This window comes from Montipora foliosa, chromosome 10 (assembly GCF_036669935.1).
Source record: "Montipora foliosa isolate CH-2021 chromosome 10, ASM3666993v2, whole genome shotgun sequence".
NCBI classification, from domain to species: Eukaryota; Metazoa; Cnidaria; class Anthozoa; order Scleractinia; family Acroporidae; genus Montipora; species Montipora foliosa.
Window position 1 is genome coordinate 7,438,448 of NC_090878.1, and position 17,554 is coordinate 7,456,001.

The window sequence follows — 17,554 nt, forward strand, 5'->3', positions numbered from 1 at the left end:
CTCACTAGAGTGTGGTCTAGATGGTTAAGACTTACACTGTACCTGATAAAATAATGGCCTGCCTTGGGACAGGGGGAGGTGGGTTTGCAATGATTCACAGCATTAGGGAGGAAATGATGTGCAAAGGATGGAAAAGTGCTGACTTGGAGAGGCTCTTCCCCAAGACATGCAGAAGTACATGTAGGCTTTTGGCACCATAGACCTTATTCCAAAATGGCCGTCATTTAAATATTCTTTTGTTTTTATTCAAATTAGCCCTTGACTCCTCATTCTTGAGCTGAAAATTCAAAAGAGTATTTTGCCTTGAACGAGGCATCAAGGTCTAATTTGAATGAAAACAAAAGAATATCTAAATAGCGGCCATTTTGGAATAAGGTGAATTGGTTTGAGATTAATTTTGCCTTGCCTAAATAGCTTTGTTGAGTATGTTTTGAGAGCAATGGAAATAGTCCATTTCATAATTGCTGTGTACCTTTGTTTCAAAGCAAATCTTGGTGTGACACCAGTCAAAATTAATGAAAAATAGTTTGATTTGCAAGAAAATGCCCTGGTTTTGTATCAAGGCTCCCTTTGAAATAGAAGCAAACAGCCACTTGGAAATGGGCAAAATTTTGCTCTCTTTGTTTATCCTTTCACTCCCAAGGGGGCTGCCATTGATGATTGAAATTGTCTGGCGTAAGACAGAGTAAAATCAACAATTGTCGCTCTTGGGTGTGAAAGGGTTGGTCCTTGTTCCCAGTTTGTTTAATTAATTAAACTTCATACTGTACTGTCCTTACATTTTGTCTCTAGGATCACAGGGTGGTCACTTTTTTAAAGAACAGAACTATGTCACACTGCAGTGGTGCGATAAGTGTGGAAAATGCTTGTGGGGGTTGTACCGGCAGGGTGTGCAGTGCACCGAGTGTGGATTTCAATGTCACAGGATGTGCAGTTTTGACAATGTTGTATCATGCCCAAGGGTGAGCCGCAGAAAAAGAAGACTGAGTGATACAGAAGGTAATAATCATTAAAGTAATGAAAATTTTACTTTGTGGGATGGCAAAAATAATAGGTCACTATTCATAGAAATTCAACAAATGTGAATTACTTACAGAAATAAGGGGTTAAAACTAAAATTGATATGTATAATAACAATCATAATCTTGATCAATAAACATCTGTTAATAAAACATTTCTCAAAACAATCAGTATTAACACTTGATAAAATGTAAGGTGGTCATGTTTGCGAAGTACGCATGTTTTCTTTGGTGGTAGCAGATCATGCAAGACATAATCAGTGTTGCATATTTTGCTCAAACAACTGTACCTAATTTTTTTTCATTATCAATTCAGATATGATCGACTTCCTTGCTGTATACCCAAAATTGAAATCCCTCCTTAAGAATCTGTTGATCCCATCCAAGTATTTTTGTTGATATGCTACACCCCTCTAAACCACAGAGAAACACTGGCATGATTAATGAATGAAATAGATGACTAAGTTGCTCTTTGGTGTGACATGTTATTGGTCTTAGCATAATTTTTATAGTGTACCCTGTATTCTGTCAGAAAACGTTATTTGAAAAGTGTATCATTACATGTTAATGTATTTGTAAGTCATTGTTTCTTTTAAGAAACAAAACAGGTTTTAAAGATACCCTTAAATATCACTCAAGTGAAGCTATGATCCTCACAGTTATGAACGCAATTTTTGCAATTGCGTAGAGAAGCCTGAAGAATTCAGGACTTCAACGGGGTTTGAACCTGTGACCTTGCGATACCGGTGCGACGCTCCGGCTGGTGAAAAAGAAAACCCTTTTGGGGGCGACAAGGGCTGCACAAATTTTAAAAGTACAACTTTTCTGTCCCCTGCTGTTGCCGATTTGTCCCTTTGCAAGGGCCACAGAGGGACAGATTGTCTCCTGAGACAATAAAGCTGGCTCAAACCCTGATTATTATTATCCTGTAATTTAGTCTATCCTGTAATTCTTAATGTCTTCCTTTTTTTTTATTGGTTTCAACAGTACCAATATTTGGAGCTGAACTGGGAGCTCAGTTTATACCTTCCAACCAACCAGCACCAACCATAGTGATGAAATGTGTCCAAGCAATAGAGAAAGCAGGCTTAAATTTGCTTAATATCCATGGCATTATTCCAGCAGGAAGTGAAAAGAATTCCCTCAGAACTGCCTTAAACCAAAGTAAGATGTAATTAATAAAATTATTTTAATGCTTATTACTGCAGCAACAAATGCAAATGTGGAAGTGCAGGTATTAAAATATAAAAGTGTGTGCAAGTGTTAAAATAGTGTCCAGGCCCAGTGTTATTGTTAATCTCTACTTCAGTGAGCAACAAGCTCAGCCTTCGAACCAGTAACTTTTAAGTTTCGTTTATGGCAAAATGTTTTTTTCTATGTCTGAATTTCTTCATAAGAAAGTTCTCCCATAGGTCGAGTGCTCATTGTTCCCCGGAGAAAAAGAAAAATACTTTTTTACAATGTGCTTGCTGTTACAAAGGCAGAGTAATCAAATTAGAATGCCTTACCTCAAAACAGCTTTTTTTTGGGTCGTTCTCTTCACAAAATTCGAAAAATTTTCGAAAACTTTCTCCCTCGCTTCGATTCTTCACACAATGTGTTCACATTGTTTTGCTGCTGTGATGCTCACCTCCCATCCCAGGGTGCCTCACGCATGAACTGGAAACCCCAAAACTGTTGATACGTGTGTAATGGCTGATTGAGTGATTAGGATGCTGATGCTTGTGGCTCCTGCCTTGTCTGACCACTCACTGACCTGTCACTTCTCACCCTTCTCTTCTTGCTCATTTGTCTTTGGTTGTTCCCACTTCAACTCCTCCTCGCTTTGTAAAATATCAAGTTAGTGCTATACTTTCCTCCTTCCAGGGGGAATTCTTAGCATGCTTATTCTCATTTGCATTGTTACTGTCTGTACCTGGCTTTAAAGTGGTACTATTATCAAAAAATCATTTCCTTTTTTTCTTCAGATTTTGAAAACGTGTTCGCTTAACACCTAACTGGCATAATTTTGAGCTTTGAGTTTTATCCAAAGGCTGTTTATTTTGAGTGTAAGTTTTGGATTTCATGGTCCGCCATTACTCATGTTCAAAACTGGCCGATTGGACCTCAGAGGGTTGGATCTAGAGAAAATGACATCATTTACTCACTAGCTTAAAATTTCAGAGTGTAAACGCAGTTTATTATATATGCAAAACACGGGTTGAAAGGTCTGAAAGCCTGAAACTCCCGTGCTGCATATTAATTAGGCCACGTACACACGCATTGCATTCTTAAACTAGTGCGTGTGTGACGTCATTTTCTCCTCGACCCAGCTCTCTTAAGATTTTAAAGTTAGTAATGGCGGATCAATAAATAAGAAAATTCCATCTAAAATAAACAGGTGTCTTTTTAAAATCAGAACTTAAAACTTGGGTGAGTTAGTGTTCAGTTAACATAGTTTTGAAATCCAAAGGAAAAACGAAATTTTTTTTTGGTCGTAGTACCACTTTAAGATTTAAATGCCAATAATTTTTGTATAAATAGGTCTTCACTTCCTTTACTAAGCATTTCCAGTTCCATTTATTCTGTGCTGCCTTGTCAAACCCATTTCTTGAATAACTCTCATAAACCCTTGTTATCTTGGGAGAATGTAACTAAAAATAAACAACCATCTTGCTATTAGGTGTAGAAAGTTCCAAGGCCACTGTTAGTAGGAAACTGAATCAGATGTCTTCTGAGCAAGGCTGCAGAGCAGAGGATATTCTTGGCTCTCTTGTGTTTCAGTTACTCTAAACGTGTACTCATGGTTAATTAAAAATCAGTGTTATTAATGATAGCATTAGTATCTCAGCCTTTGCTGAGACTTGGTACTTAAGGTGTACCACTTGAAAGTTGTCTAAAGTATGTTTTGTGAACAGTACAGTGTAAAGAGTTTAATTTTTTTTTGTTTCACAACTTGTAGATGCCAAGGGTGTAAACATGGATGATGAGGAATGGAAAAATCCTCACTGTGCCTCTGCAGTTCTAAAGATGTATTTAAATGAGCTTCCTACTTGTGTGTTTACCGAGCAAAAATATCCTTCTTTTATAGGTGAGACAAAATGCTGATTGACTTCTTTTGACTGGAAATCAAACATATTTTTATTGATATTTTGGTGACTGGTTTTTCATGGGAAGTTGTAACCCTCTTGCCCCCATAGGGGCCCCCAGAGGGGCCCCCATTGATGAGTGAAATTGTCTGGCATTAGACAGAGTAAAGTCTAAACGTGGCACTACAGAGAGTGAGAAGCTGTGGAGGTTCACCTCAGGAGGGGTTGTTGCCCATGGTGTCCCTTGTTAGGGGGTTTTCTGGAAAGTGTTGTCTTTCTTTGACAGTGGTCTGTGTTAGATCTGAAAATAGAAGGGGGGAATTGTGCTGTGGCAGGGAATAACATGGCTTTTTAGGGCGTGTTCGATTGACCCCATTCCGGAATAAGAATACGTGGAGTGATGATTAAAACGGTATCATTGGCACGTTTCGAAGCAGCAAGGATAATAAAAATATGTTTAAAATAGCATTTTAGCAGGTGTTTGACAATTTTAATGTGAATCTCCGTAAAAACGAAGGATTTCTAACTTATATTCCATGTATTCCTATTCTGGAATACGGTCAATCAAACGCGCCCTTAATCAATTAGTGTCCTTGTTGGTCATTCAGAAAATTCCTTGACAAAAGATGAAACTAAATAACCAAGTAGTTCATGCACCTCACTGGAAAACTTTCCATGTATGGAAAATTTTCAACACACAAGACTATGATAAATTGTTTACAACAACTTAATTAGAGCGTTTTTCAATTGAGTGTCGAAAGTAATTAGATAATTACTTTGGTTTATGATTACTTCACTCAGTGATTGGTTCAAAGTTCTCGCGCCATTTTTTCAACCAACCAGAAGTGAAACCAAAACCAATCGTGGCTCACGCGTGCACATATTCCCGTGCTTTGTGTTGGCTACGTGTAATAGCCCATTTCCGAGTTCACGTCTGCCTCCTCTTCAAAGCAAGTCTAAGTGCGAAGTTTTTGTGGTGTTAATTAGTTCTACTTTACATATGAATGGAAACTAATTTTCATAAGAAAAACTTTGCACTTAGACTCGCTTTGAAGAGGAGGAAGATATGAACTCGGAAATGGCCTATTCCTTCGAGTTTTGATTGGTTTGCCGGATTGTCTCAGTCCTTTTTGATTGGCCAATGTAATTACTTTGGTTTTGGTTTTACGACACTCAATTGAAACTCACTCTAAATAGCTTTGTGTGATATGTTTGTAAACTCATGCTTCTTGTTCTTTTTTTTTTAAGGTGCAAGTAAAGGTTCCATTAGTGAAAACATCCCAGAATTAGTTGAAAGCTTACCAGCGGAAAACAAGTCTCTCCTTACGTACCTCTTAGAGCATCTTTACAAGTAAGCATACCTGCATGCACTGTACATGTGAAAAGAATAACATTATTGTTAAATCACGACACTTGGTTGGGATTCTGTTGTTTGGATGTAGTGCAGGGTAGCCTTGTAGGAAAGGAGCTAGGTTTACAACATAAATCTGGTGGAGTACCCGCACTTTCAGCTGTAGATCATGTTCTGGTCATTCCCCAGTGTAACTCCTTAGTTGACTTACACTGTATTAAAGACACAGACTAGCTCGTTATCCTCTGTTCAATAGAGATTCTAACTGTATTATAGCCAGCTGATGGTGAGTGGTCCACTAAGCTGAGCTGTATAATGTCCAGTAGGAGTTGGAATGACTTTTTGAGCAGCCATGGTGCATCCTACTGCAAATACCCTCTGTAGGAAGTTACAGTTTCCCTGGGGGGAGGGGACTCCCATGTAAAAAGGACAGGGGTGCTTGTCACACCCTTTAGGGGTTAGAAAAGCGGTTTTGGTACCTCTTAGGGTGTTTAGCCTCAAAAGGTCCATAGCTGGAGCTTTAGCGGTACCTTTTAGGGTATAGAGCCGAAAAATTATGACAGGAGACATTCGACAACGAACTAATTTTTAATTTTGTCTAATTAAACCCATAATTTGGTACCTCTTGGGTGTACCTTTTACCTGTTTCAATAACTGGGAAAGAATTCTGTTGATACTGCCTCGTGAAATTTTGGTCAAGTCTCTTAAAGTGTTATAAACAAATTTGAATTTGGGAAATGTGGAAAGACCTCATCAGTTGTGTTATTTGGAAAATACAGTGAAATTTGTTTACAGACCACATTGCTTGTGTCAAGAAATGCCACATTTTGGTCATTTTGGACCTAAGACAATTTTAGTCTGAGAAGTACTCATATTAATGAACGAATCATATACTGAACTGTGGATATCAAGTAAAGCTATGATCAGGCTTCAATACATAATTACTAAAATTGCGTCCATAACGTTTATAGCTTTACTTGATTTCATATCAGCACTTCAGTACATGATTCATTTCATATATCATTTCGTTCATTGATTCATTCCTCACGGGAAAATTAGAACCCACAAATGACCAGCTCCCAACGTCAGTGGCTTCATAGCTCAGTTGGTTAGAGCGATGCACTGGTATCGCGACATCACAGGTTCAAACCCCGTTGAAGTCCTAATTTTTTTTTTTTAGGGTCTGCAGGAATGTTGACTGGAATGATATGTCTGCTCATAAAGTAGCAGCTTTGTTTGCACCTCTGTTGCTGAGGCCAAATCGGCGGTATGCCATGTAAGTTTCAAACCTCTAGTTCAGCATGTTTACTACTTCAGCTGAATCAGTTCAAAAGTGAGTGTGTGGTCATAACGAAAGGTAATGGTAAAAAACAATGATGGTGTGAGATTTAAAAGAAATAATGCAGTTGGTGGGAATGACATAATCTTTTTGGGTCGCAACTTTCGGCCTTATCACATCCAAAGCAAAAGGCTGCCAGCAGCGCCTGTATATATGCTGATGTCCGGTCTCACCCATAGATCGATTACTTGTAGAGGGCATTTTAAATATGTAAATAGGAAATTTATTATCTTTATCGTTATCTGAATTCACTTCAGCTAAGTGAATAGTTTTTGTCATTGTGCTTCCTTTGAAAACGACTTAATAATTTTCTTACTCAATTAGAAATGGAAAAGATTCCTTATCATGTTACTTGGTAGGAAATAAGGAATTACTCCAAAGTGTTTACCGGTAGTTTATTAGCTTCGCCTTGTAGCCAGGGCTACCGCTATTGCTAGTGCATGTTTACTGTGGATTAGACAACAGCACCAGGAAATCCACTTCTTACTCTTTGTAAGTAGTGTTTTCTGTTAATGAATATAAGTTGCGATCCTTTGGTTTATTGTCCAAATCCGGGGAGAAGCAATGAGATTCCAGCCGTTGTTAGAACAACCGTAAAACTAAATGACTTGGATGGAAGGACACACCTAAAAATATCAACCAGATGAATGCAGAAATGGGTTTATTAACTGGGTTGATAAATTGACCACCTTAAAGTGCCCTTGTGATAAAAAAAAATCACTTCCTTTTTTCTACGGATTTTGAAAGTGTGTTTGCTTAACACCTGACTGGCAACATTTTTCATTTTTCACAGTGATAGACCCATTTCTGTGTTTCTCTTTCCCACCGACGCAGCAACTTAGTTTCTGTAGAAACTTAACCCCTTTTAACAGTTGAAGAGTTTAATTTGGTTTTGAACATTTGAAGATTTTGCTGATGTGTTTTATTTTTCAAACAGGAAGCTGGTTTCAAACCATGAACTAGCAGTTAATATTATAGAGCATCTTATGCTTAACGGAGATTGGACAAAAAGACCTCCAGGTAATACATTGTGACATTGGCTGTATCTAAGCAGCATAATGTCAAATGGAAAGATTTTTCGTACTATTATAGCTAGAGATTGAATTATTTTTCTTTGATGCTCGCGTGAAAAGCAAAAAGGATTTTTATGTGGTGATAATCCCTTGTTCGAATCACTCTCATCAAAAGTGACTACTTCCTCAAAAATTTTTAAGGCTTGAAGAATAAGAATGCCGGCTGGGTTTATGTCAACGTACTAGAGTTTTCAAATGATTGTCGAAAATAATTACGTGATTGCAATTGCTGTACTTAGTGATTGATTTAAAGTTTATCAACCAATGAAAAGTAAAACCATAACCGCGCTTTGAGCAAGTTACACGCCATTGCTACGAATTTGGATTGGTTAAAAAATTGTCCTGTTTGCACCTGCTGTGATTGGTCGAAGTAATTACTTTAGAATTTGTTTTACGACACTCAATTTAAAACCGCTCAAAGTCCACCTTGGTGATCACTAAGTCGAATTGGTGACAGTAAGTCGTTTAAACCAGCAAGGAAAGCGAAAGGATTGATTTTTTTTTTCATTGTAGCACTTTAAGTTAAAGTCCACCTAAATATAAATCTCCCCATCCAAAGCAAACGCATTCCACCAGTGTTAGCCAGATTTTTGCTATTTCTGTGTCGTGCAAACCACGTAAACTTGGCAAACAAAAATTTGGTTATCAGCAGAGTTGATAATGTAGATTGGCCACCCGTACAGAGATTCTAAAAGCTGACGTTTCGAGCGTTAGCCCGTCGTCAGAGCGAATCCTTAGGAGACCACCGAGACAAAGGGCTAACGCTCGAAACGTCAGCTTTTAGAATCTCTGTACGGTGGCCAATTAACATTATCAACTCCGTTGATAAACCAAATTTTTGTATACTACTTCCCCACCGACGTAGCACCACATTTTCTTTAGAAACTACCCTCTTCATAAACTTGGCAAAACTGGCAGTAATTTGGACCCACGACCGTGATGTGAGAGGCATGGGTCTAGTCTCAATATTACGTCACAAACCGCTTTGCATTCCTGTTTTCAAAGAAATTTTGCATTGCAAAGCAGTTTGTGACGTAAAATCGAGAATAGACCCAAGCCTCAAACATCATGGCCGTGGGTCCAAATTACTGCTAGTTTGGTTTTTTTAACTTTGCGCTTCTTTCCCGGCAGATAAAAAGCGAAATTTTGGGGTAAGAATGGTAAACTATGTTTGCTTTTGGTGGGGAGATTAATGTAGAAGACGAAGAATATTTGAGTTAAGGTGCACTTTAAAGAACAAAGGGTCTTGGGTCAATCCCTGAATGTTCTTGTTCTACCATCTGAAAAATTTTTGCCTGGCAGTACCCCCAAGGTCAAGGAAGCAGAGGCAGTCTGATATCGTGGTAGAAACACCCGTTGAACACATGGAGAAGCTGGAAGATTGTCCCTGGTATTGGGGACAGATAAATAAGTAAGTTATTCCCTTATGTGCATAATTGATGAGGCATGGTAGATATATACTTGAATAGGCTAGTTTCGAATTGTGCGGCAACAAGAGAACAGAGTTAGGGGTTTCAATAACTTTTGCAGTAGATGACTGAGGTAATCAATGTATGCGGCGGTCAATCTTATCTTTTACAAGGGTTTGAGTGTGAAACAAGGCAGAGTAGCCGGCGGTGAGAGACAAATTTCTGACAAACAGATGGCGGTATACCGCCGGTAATCGGCTTGTAATGAAACTTCTGAGAGTCGAGTTTCAGGAGAACTATTTGCATTTTCCTTTGTTTTGAACAACACAAAATGCTAATGATTTCCCTGAACCTCGACTCTGTTCTTTTATTGGTGAACAATTCGAAACTAGCCTATCGGAAAGTAACGAACCTTTAAGTTGAGGACTGTGCAAGGGAAGCACATTTTAAGGGAACGTCCACTAAGCAACGTTACGAAACCCGGCGGCTGTTTAGAAAGCGTGCTGTGGAGTTGAATTCAAGATCCCAAAAGAGTTAAGGTTAGTCCAGATGGTTGTGAGCCTTTTGTATGAAACCGAAAGATCAGCGCCAATCTCGTTCCCAGGGTCTCTTGTGAGGTTGATTCTGCGCATTCAAATCTAGCACTATAACCACTTGGTTTCTTTGATTTTTGCTGTTTTGATTATCCGCGAAGAGTTTTTGAGCCATGACTTTAATATGGCATAGAAGCCGAAGGTGAAGCTCTTATCATTTTATCGAAAGGCGCGCTATACACGAGGAGAATCAAAATTCTTGCTGTTCTTTGAAAACGGATTGTTATACCTATGAACTATCAATGGTCATTATCGTCCGTTACCAAATAATTTTGGACTTTCTGACTAACTTAAAAGTTATGTGTTTCTTGATGGTGACACGAGCATTTAGAGTGCACTTGCCTAACCGAGAAGCTGAACTATAATCTTTCGATTACTATCTTGTTGCTGGGATGTGTTCTGACTGATTGCAGGAGCTAGGCCAACATTTATAGGTATCCATCCCCGCCAAAATTCAGACTTGTTGTTCTTAAACCCAAACCTTGGATAGACTTTCATATACCGGACCAAAATGGCGGAAGACAAAAGAACCATTGTTTTTCTGATTAGGCCTTGTTGGTTAAGTATTGGTTGTGTTCGCTTTGTTCTTTTGTTTATTCAATTTGTCAATTCAAACATACAATTGGTCAATTCAAACGTTTAGTTAGTCAATTCAAACATTCAATTCGGCAACTGAAACATTCAATTAGTCATTTAGGGACCTTAGTGTAGTGCATTTTAATACCCAGAGTATGGTCTCTTCCTTCAACGGGTTTCAAGTCCTCGTCTCGCAGCTTCCGATGGATATTATCACAATTAGTGAAACCTGGCTGCGGAATAACTCAGCCCTTCTTGATTATGTTACCCTGCCTGGTCTCCATCATGTGAGTGCACAAGTACCTTGATTCTTTATGACTAAAGGAATACACTCGAAACGTTAGACAACGTTAATCCGGTGGACAGTTAACTGTTATCAAATCTTTTCAAATTTGCGTGCTTCACTTAGCCACCGGGGCAGCACGTCGGTTTGTTTAGACATTAATCCACGCGCACGATGGCCCATCGCAGCTGGTAACTGGGCTCAAACTTGGACCTTATTCACTACACGATAATAGAAACATGGACCAAGGCTTCGTTTTGCTTTGTTCTAACGCAGAGAGACAGTCAGTGACAGACTAAAAGATCAACCGGATGGGACATTTATCGTTCGGGACTCTCGTGGATTCCCTGGGGAGTACACATTAACACTAAGGTAAGCCATGGACATCCAGCTAGTGGGTTCTATTGAAATTTAAAATGAGAACTGTGGAGGCACTGGCAGGTTCCTCAATGTGAGCCCTAGCGATATCTTCGTCTCATAGGAATCTTATAATACTTTCTTCTTTAGTTTAGAAGGAATGGAAATTTAACAACGTTTCACCCTCGAAAAGCCAGAGTTGGGAAATTGCGAGTGCTGTATTTTCTGAGTTTTCTTTTTGTATGTTTTCAATCCATGAAAAAGCTAAGTCATTTTTAATTCTCTAAATTTTAGGAAAGGAGGTTTAAACAAACTAATTCGTATCCTGCACAAGGATGGTTTGTATGGATTTTCGGAGCCTCTGACATTCATGTCTGTTGTCAGCCTTATAAACCACTACAAAACCAGGTCACTGTCATCGTACAATCCTAAATTGGATGTGAAATTGGAAACGCCTTTACAAAAATATGATCAGGTACGTATATTTCGAATCACAGCTGTTCTGTCGTTTACATTGGACTGTGTAAATGAGATGTCAACTTCAAACCCAACCGCAACACACTTGGCTCTCTCTCGCTCTCTCTCCCTCTCTCTGAACTTCCCAGGAGTATAGTAGTTGGGGCGCGGTTTTCCACGTACCGAGCCGTTGTGCAGTTGTTAAACGCTAGTTGCTGCCGCCTACGTGTTCACGATTTCTGATTGTTTCATTTGATGATCTTTTTTTTTTTCGCTGATGTGATTGCCATGTGACTCCCAGTCAGTGAGGCCAAGTGTCACCGTCAAAATCATATTATGCTTCATTGACTCCCAGCCTAAGAGAGTTTTAGGGCTTATGAAGGAAGCGATGGGAGTAGACAATAGATTCCCAACTAGTGAAGGGTAGACCAGCTGGCTATCTAAAACCGCAGCCGACGAATTTAACCAGGGACTATCCCAAGCAACTATGACAAGTGAGTAGAGCGGTATATGAACACCTGAACACTGGAACTCCGGCGCAAAGAGCATTTATAATCTTGTCAACCTTTTTTTACCCCCCTCGTATACGGTCCACCTGGGGTTCACACAGCCCTCGATTTCCCGCATTGAAGTCTGGTGCTTTGTAAACTGTCAAAAAACGAACTATATTCTCGGTTTTCACATGACGTCACGACCGCCATGTTGGTGCCCAAAACAAAGAAAAGGCGGCCATGTTGGTGCCCCGACCAAATCCTCCGGGAATTTAACTCTATTATTATGCAAACGATTCCTTTTGTTTTCGTTGAAAAACATGGCTGTTGATCACGTGATTGAAAACCAGCAATTGACGCACTGTTATTACGAAGAACTGAACCAAAACTCCTTTAAATGTAATTTCTAGCTCGTTCAAAAGATATTCGTGGTTGCTGAAAAACGGACGTGCCAAACGTGACAATGTGTACAAAGTTGGAAATTTTATCTCTCGTGTTGATGCCGGGTCTCGTATTACTTTTGTCTGAGCTGTGTACGAGACTTCCGTTGCTTTATTTAAAAACTACTGATTGTTTTTAGGAGGACGATGAAGTAGGAGGTAACTATGGCGAGGGCCAGGAACTCATCTATTTAGAAAGACTTGAAGCAGTTCACAAGGTGTACATGCAGAAATCGGACGAATACGAAGAAATTCACAACAACTATGTCCAGTGTGAACAGGTCAGTTTACCTTCCTTTTATTTCATTACGAAATTTGTATTTGTTTGTTGCCGCCTCTCTAACAATTCCAATGATCTTAAACAATGATGTGGTCTTCAAAGGTCTTCCCAGCTGCTCGTTTTTCAAAAAATCCTGGAACCCTTTCGGGCTTGAACGCCACGTCACAGTAATGCCGTGACTCGTTCTTGTAGTGAAGCGGATGTATTTTAGATGTCATGACTCGGAGCTCCTCGGTGAAGATTCGAGTACCCGACTAAAGTCGATCCTAAGACCTTCCGGTAGTCTTGGTAACTTAATAAGGTAAAAAAGGGAAAAGGTGCATGGCTGTGTTTCAAAACTAGTTATACCTTTGCTTTTGAGATTCATAAGGAATTATGGCTCTTGGAATAGACCCAGAAACTAAAACCCGGAAAGATTCGAAACATTCGACCACAAAAGCTCCGGTCCCGTAACCCTGCAAGCAGGCTTTTTCCGTAAAAAAATGACACGCAGTCGAAATATAGACACCTATATTTCGACCGCACGCCATTTTTAAATTTTCGGCCGGTTAGGATTATCGAACAGTGTCCGGACGGACAACCGAACTGGTGCAGAAGTAAACGAATCATTGAGCAAAACTTCAAAGACCTCATAACAGTTCGCTGTAGACTTTCCATCCACCAAAATAGCAGGCAAGTAACAGAATTCTTAATAGCAAAAACAGTTTGAGTTTTGCTTGATCCCCCTCTTTATCCAGGAAATCGCGGATTACCATGAAGAACTTGATGCTCATAAAGAAATTATAAAAATGATTAATGAGCAGATGACGCTGCATGAAAAAACTCAAAAAGAAGCTCCACCACAACATCGATCAATGTGAGTATTCCCATGACATATGCAATGTCATGTTTGATCCTTACTGGCCATATTGACCGTATTCATAAATGGCGGCCAAAAACAACTTTGTGCTAATCATCCTGAGTAGCCTCACTTTGGAGCAAAGATTCTTTTGAATTTGTTCGTGCTAACGAGGCTAGTGAGGATGATTAGCATAAAGACAAAATAATAATTACTTAGCCCCCATTTATGTGATGTGTAATGCGCCCGCCCCTGCGACAGACAAATAGACCCTTTGCATGTATGGCGCCTAAATTTGAATAGCAATACTTTGTACATCCTTAGCCTCGTACTTATGTTTCTAGACAAAGGATTTTTCACATGAATGTGAGGCTTAGGATATCGCCATTTATGCAAAGGGGCTATGGACTACAGAAATACTTAATTCTGCCAAAGGCCTAGGCAGAATTCCACCTCGTAATATCGAGTTCTAATAAATACATACATATTTAATAATCCTAGAAGTCGTGAGACCATACAGGATAAGTACCTCAGTGGCTAGAGCATCCGACCGGTGACTGACTTCTCGAAATTTTTTTCTGTTTTTAATGGGTTGTTGTCACCTTTGTGAATAAAGTTGATCAGCGTTGACTTTGTCCGAATTACTTCATTTTTGTATCACTTCAGCAGAATTCTAGTGAGCTTTTCCTGTTTGTGTTTTTGTGATTGTTGTCGCCAAAAGGTGAAGGTGAATAGTTCGTCTAGACAAGCAAACAGTTACTGATCCTTCAATCAAATTACGCTCATGTAGACAACAATGTCTGCAGCAAGTTCGTATTCTTGTGGCTATTCAAGTTTAATATTAAAACTGATTTGAAGGATTTTCCTAACATCTTTTCTTAATTTATTTCTTATTAAAGTTGATAATATTTTGACATCAACAATTAGTACATACCACATAAGTGAATAGTGCTTTTTGCCCATTTCAATTGGCTACCTCGAAGGTGAATAGTTCGTCTAGACAAGCAAACAGTTACTGATCCTTCAATCAAATTACGCTCATGTAGACAACAATGTCTGCAGCAAGTTCGTATTCTTGTGGCTATTCAAGTTTAATATTAAAACTGATTTTGCCGTTGCTGTAGTTTACTTTTTGATTTTCGTAATGGGTTGAAAAATTCTCGCGCCACTGATACTACGCAAACCCAAACCATTTTCCTCCGCCTGACAACGCTTGTGTGTACTTGGTTCCAAGTGCTAATTGGTAGAATTAATTATTTGCTTGAAGCTTGTGCAGTGTAATTTTGGTTTTGGTTTGACAATACCCGATTGCAACTTATGCAGTGATTCAATTTGTCGTTATAGACTTCGCCAGAACTTCGAGTTGCTTAAGCACAAGAAGCAAGAAGCCCACGGCATCTTGATGACGCTTGAAAGGGAAGTTGCTAACAAGATGGAAGAAACGCGTACTTTGAATATACAAATGAACAACATGAAACCGGAAATTATGAAGCTACAGCGCAGCAAACAACAATATTACCTGTACGTAGGGCTTGGCATCTGGAACTTGCTTCTTTTGACGTGGTTATCTTAACGCGAGTTGTTTGCCGCGAGTGATGATCCCATTTATTTTCAGCCTTCTTGTACCCCTCCCCCTCCCCTTCCAAGACTAGGGAGCTTAAGCTCGCGCGTTTTTGAGACGCAGACGGCAACCGGAAGAGACCAATTCTCGTCTCCCATATTTTTATACTAATCATCTCTAATGGACAAAAGAAACTTGACAATGAAATGTGGTTGTGTGAAGACAAGTTAAAGGGGAAAACAGGTCATTTCCGGTTGCCGTTCGCGTCTCAAAAACGCGCGTGCTTAAGTTCCCTACTGTCTACCCGGGGGAGGGAGTTCAGTGTTACAGCCACACGTTGGACGAAGGCTAATTTATTTCTTGCGTTGTTGGCCTTAATGACGCTGGTTTGCAATCTTATCAGTACAGGAAATCGCATTTCGTGATTTATGGGCGCACTCGCCTACGGCTCGTGCAATTTGAGAACTTTCAAAACATCACGAGCAAGTTCATACGATTTTTGATTTATTGTATTCTCAACAAAATCGCTCCATCGCTTTGTTTCCATAGCAACTTCCGTCTTGCACTCTAGTACCTATTTATGCATTCGTCGTTGACCAACCAGAAACGCGATATTTTGTTGAGTATATATAATTTACGTCATAGAAAGTGGAACGTACAGGGTTGTATTCACGATTTCGTTGGTGTGAAAACCCGAACGAGCGACGACTTTGTGATACAAATAGGGAGCTTACGAAACGAGGACGACGACGGCTACGAGGACTTCATTTAAAAATACGAGTTCGCGTTATTCATATCGCTACGAAACTATTTCATGTCGTTTCGCGTTAAAAATGTGTAGTAGCTGTCGAGGAATTAAACTGGTATGAGTGGGTTGGAAGCGTAGAGAGAGAACTGAAAATTCATCGCCATGTGCTAACGTCCTCCACAGAACCTTGAATTTGGTCATTTCACGTCGTCATTTAGGAGATGACGGCAAAGAAATGTACCAAAACGTAAAACGCACGTGCAGAGCGTGCAGAGCCATTGTTTTTGCTCACTAAACCTATTGTTTTGTAGCGTCGTCGTTGCCGTCGGCGTCGTCTTTCGTAAGCTCCCTAATAACGAGTGAATATAACGCCGTACAGAGCTCTTTCTATGAAGTGAGCTGTTTATGACACGTAAGACAAGAATTTTTATTGAAATAAATAGTTTTCTTAACGCAAGGAGGAGGAGAAAAAAAGGCAAGGAGAGGCGAGAGAGGCCCCGCTAAAAAAAGAGATCAAATCTGAAAAGCAATTTGAATGTAAAAGATGCGCGATTCTGATTGGCTCGGAAAGGCCTTTACGCTATCGTTGATCTGTTATACTTCCACTCATGAAACAGCTGTTCGCCATTCTGATTGGCTGTATAGGCTTTTTTCACAGGTGAAAATAAACCTATAGATTTTACATATGAGCTTTATGGAATAAAATTCTCGTGTTACGTGTACTAAATAATAAGACGGGGTACAGACAAGGGGCTGAGCAGACAGGAAGTGTAACGTGTTACCAGAAGTCTGTAGCACAGAAGTGTCGATCTTTCTCATTTGGCCTTGTAATGTTTAAAAAACCAGGATCAGTGTTTTATCGGGTTTAAAAACACGAGGCGTAAGCGAGTGTTTTTAGACCCGATAAAACACGTGCTGCGAGTTTTTTGAACGGCTTCAAAAACATTCCACAAAAATCGTGTCCTCTTAGACTCAGAACAATGGTTCAAATTGTAAGAGGAGAATATTAGCATACAAGAAAAACAAGCTATGCCTTATTAGTATTCTTTATATAAAGAATACTAACGAGAAACGTTTTATCAGGATAGAAAACTCATGCGGGTGAAGTTTTATCGGTTTGTTGATAGGGTATTAGACTCATGAATTATTAGTGAATTCTTGAACTAAATTTAGAATACAGGTCCCGCCAAATAAATGGCCAATCATTGCCCCTAATGACCGCAACTCTCCTGATTGGCCCGTAAACGAGTAGCCGCATGAGGGATCCCCGTGCTAAATTCAAAATCATGCGCGGAACGGAGTGCCGTTACGTTTTGTTCCTGCAAAAATGTAGCCGTAGCCTTTCTTAACCTAGATAATACCATAAACTGATGGACCTCATTCCATCGCAGATCGAAACTTCTGGGCTACGAACTTCTGGTGTTACCAAATTACTTCTTTGTCAGAAATAACAGAATACCCCATTTTTGTTTTAGAGTCCTTACGACAGAAAAAGGAATGGAAATAGACAAAATCAAGGAAAGAATCGGGGAGGAGTAAGTGTTATTTATCAAGACTTTCGTCAAATGTAGAGCAACCAGTGTGTCACTACCACGACACCATTGATTACTGCAAAGTAACCTGAACGAATATCTTGTTCAAGCTTGTAATTTTTATTCAGGCTTCTGCGCAA

The 17,554-nt window shown here is 39.5% G+C and overlaps 1 protein-coding gene across 2 annotated transcripts in view; it reads left to right on the forward strand.

Moving 5' to 3' along the window:
- LOC137973857 (phosphatidylinositol 3-kinase regulatory subunit alpha-like) overlaps positions 1-17,554 on the forward strand; it is a 35,709-nt gene that overhangs the window by 8,693 nt on the left and 9,462 nt on the right. For both annotated transcript variants that reach the window (XM_068820748.1, XM_068820749.1), the window contains exons 7-19: positions 793-999; positions 2,007-2,183; positions 3,961-4,089; positions 5,336-5,438; positions 6,619-6,714; positions 7,715-7,797; positions 9,153-9,261; positions 10,988-11,083; positions 11,363-11,543; positions 12,596-12,736; positions 13,473-13,591; positions 14,918-15,094; positions 17,358-17,417. In XM_068820748.1, the coding sequence (XP_068676849.1) occupies positions 793-999; positions 2,007-2,183; positions 3,961-4,089; positions 5,336-5,438; positions 6,619-6,714; positions 7,715-7,797; positions 9,153-9,261; positions 10,988-11,083; positions 11,363-11,543; positions 12,596-12,736; positions 13,473-13,591; positions 14,918-15,094; positions 17,358-17,417 (1,678 nt within the window). The remainder of the gene's footprint in view (positions 1-792; positions 1,000-2,006; positions 2,184-3,960; positions 4,090-5,335; positions 5,439-6,618; positions 6,715-7,714; positions 7,798-9,152; positions 9,262-10,987; positions 11,084-11,362; positions 11,544-12,595; positions 12,737-13,472; positions 13,592-14,917; positions 15,095-17,357; positions 17,418-17,554) is intronic.